At 31.9% G+C, this 2,727-nt stretch overlaps 1 protein-coding gene across 1 annotated transcript; it reads left to right on the forward strand.

Moving 5' to 3' along the window:
* The first annotated feature begins 14 nt into the window (after positions 1 to 14).
* LOC104266045 lies at positions 15 to 2,548 on the forward strand. Its single transcript, XM_018816783.2, has 6 exons — positions 15 to 183; positions 450 to 541; positions 622 to 727; positions 1,290 to 1,527; positions 1,794 to 1,854; positions 2,302 to 2,548. The coding sequence occupies exons 2-6, from the start codon at positions 472 to 474 to the stop codon at positions 2,517 to 2,519; spliced, it is 693 nt and encodes a 230-aa protein (XP_018672328.2). The 5' UTR covers positions 15 to 183; positions 450 to 471; the 3' UTR covers positions 2,520 to 2,548.
* The last annotated feature ends 179 nt before the right edge of the window (positions 2,549 to 2,727 follow it).

Consider the following 2,727-nt stretch of genomic DNA (forward strand, 5'->3'; position numbering starts at 1 on the left):
AAACACTCCCCATCCCCTTTATGTGAAGGAGTCACTTTACATTCAAAGAAGAAAAAGAGAAGCAAGAGCAAAGAATCTTGAAAAGGCGAAACAGATTACCCAGCAAGTTCCATCTTTCATTGCACTCGCAGACCAAGCGATATCTGTGCATTTAGTTGCAGTTTGTAGGGTTGCGATTACAAGGTACATTAATGCTTAACATTTTTCCTACTAAAGACATTTTACATACCATACTATTTTTGTAAGCAGTAGTTTGTACAAATCATAGGTGATTGTGTATCTGCATATTTTATTGTTTTGTTTTAGTTCAGCTTATTGTCGTTAGGCATTACTTAAATATTTTTGTTTGTGTTAAATAGTGTGTTGTCAAAACTATTTTTAAATAACTGCCAGGTTACTCAAAATTCATGTATCTTTGTTGGCTTTATGGGTTGTAATTTATGTTACAGATTTGTTGAAAGTGTTTTATGTATGACTGATGTAACTGAAGACACTGAAGATAATGTTTCTGTTACCTCAGAAAGCCATATCACTGAAAAAGGTAAAAAAGTTTGCAATATTGGTTACTGTAAAAAGGTAACTTTTATTAAATATTTCTTACACTAATGTATTATTGAATAGGCACAATAAGCTCCAAAGAAACCGAATCAATCGGAACAGTGTTTGCTACAAAGTTTGTTTTTAATCGAGAAACACACGAACTTGAAATGAACCCTTCAACTGCAAAGTGAGTGATATTTGTTTAATACAGTTATCATTTTATCATGCAGTTTACCACATCATGCATACTTGAGGGTAAATAGGTTTTTAGTGGTTTAAAATACTATGTACAAACCTCAAATAACAAATTTCTTAGACTTCATTTTGAACCTTAGAAAAACTTTAAAGTATTCTTTAAAATTGTCAGCCATGCATACAAAATAAAAACTGTTTTTACCTGCAAAGTTATATACATAGTAACTTCTAAGTAGGCACATGATGTGTATTAAACATAACACTCTTAATATTATATTTGTCAATGCCCCACACGCCAGGATAAAACAGTTACATTCTACCCTTTATTTAACCTGCTTAGTATAAAATCAGGTTAGAAGGTACATCTACATCACTAGATGTATGTCTGGAATGTTATATTTGTTGCAATAGGTGCAATTAAGTCTCTTTTCTTTTGTATTAAGTTTGTATTTTGGAAAAAAATAATAAACATGAGATACTGTTCTGTTTATTTGTCATAGTACGATATAATATTGGATAAACGGCTTTTAACATGATTGCTTATTATAAACCAGGTTTAAATCTGTGATGATGTCATCAATATCCAACATCTTCAACCTTGTATGTCACGAAGCTCACTCCTTGAGCACTATCTCGAAGTCCAGCATCACTTCAAGGAGACCTGGATCAGCTCCCGCATCCATAGGATCATTCTCGGATGCTGGTTCTTCAAGAAGATCAACTGTGTCCTCCATATCAGTGGACATGGAGTCAGTACAGAGTGAAGACTCACCAGATGTTAAAATGAAGCAGGTATATAAATGATATTTAACTTTGATATAGCCTACTGTTAGTATGTATGTATAGTAAAGTATATAACTTACTTTATCTTGGATGGTCAGAAAATAATAGTCGTTATAACACTATAACACAGATGTTCCTTCACCTCGAGCAAGCTTACGTTACCATGCCAGTTTGATACACTATGTTAAACATGTGTACTACACTTCTAAATTTTTTTAAGTCATTATTTTTAAATTTAAATATAAAATAATCGTAACATCTAGTTTTTGTTTCAGAACAATTCTTCAAAAGAAGTTGAAAAAGAACAATATTATATGAACGTGCCCAACACAGCAGGTAAACTAATAATGGCTCAAATAACTATCCGCCATAAATAGCATGTGTACAGTGGGGGCAGTAGGTCAACTGTGGCTTAAAAACCAAGTCCCGTTGCATACCTTGCTATAGGAGCTCACCATATATCATATACTAGAATATGTAATATAACTTTTAATTTAAACTTGTAGGTTTTGCACACTTTTATTCCTGATACATCTTAATTTGTTTTAAATAATCACAACTCTTTGTTTATTGTATTATATTTTGAGGCTCAGCAGTCTCACTTTTTATTACATAGTTTCCCTATAGCAGTTTTACTCCTAGCCTGTTTTATAGACTGATTATTTAGCCAATTACCTTTTATTCATATTTTTAATTAATTTAGTCTTTATCATTCTCTTCTAAGAGATAAATATGAGTTTATGAAATATGATGTATTCAATAAAACTACACCCTTTTTCACAGGCTTAACTGAACCACACGTGACTCCCAAGCAACAACCTACGAAAGCGGAGGACAAAGATGGAGTTGGTACACCTGATCTTCTTCTATCTTCAGGAGAAGGAGCAAGACTTGGTTTATCAGTTGGTGGTCAGCGAATGATGGGAAACTTCAACCCACTTGATCACACTAAACTGAAAGAGAAAATAATGAATGACCCAGAGGTATGTCACAGTCTGTGAAAATCTATCCCATAAATAACCCATACAATGATTTGAAAACCATTGAAAAAATGTCATATTAAAGTTACATTAAACTACATGTTTTTATTTTTAGTAGTTTATTTTAAAATTTAGTAATTTATTTAAAAAATACATATTTCTGAACTTTATTGATTTTTTTAAATGGAAGTCTCTTTATAATCAACCACATTTAACATAACACCCAAAA

This window comes from Ciona intestinalis, unplaced genomic scaffold, assembly GCF_000224145.3.
Source record: "Ciona intestinalis unplaced genomic scaffold, KH HT000810.1, whole genome shotgun sequence".
NCBI classification, from domain to species: Eukaryota; Metazoa; Chordata; class Ascidiacea; order Phlebobranchia; family Cionidae; genus Ciona; species Ciona intestinalis.

What these genes read in the sequence shown, in the direction of transcription:
- LOC104266045 (XM_018816783.2), top strand. Translation starts at nt 472, where the DNA reads ATGACTGATGTAACTGAAGACACTGAAGATAATGTTTCTGTTACCTCA. An exon ending in ATGAACCCTTCAACTGCAAA is followed by an intron (nt 728 to 1,289) that starts GTGAGTGATATT and finishes ATTATAAACCAG; the next exon opens with GTTTAAATCTGTGATGATGT. An exon ending in GAACGTGCCCAACACAGCAG is followed by an intron (nt 1,855 to 2,301) that starts GTAAACTAATAA and finishes CCTTTTTCACAG; the next exon opens with GCTTAACTGAACCACACGTG.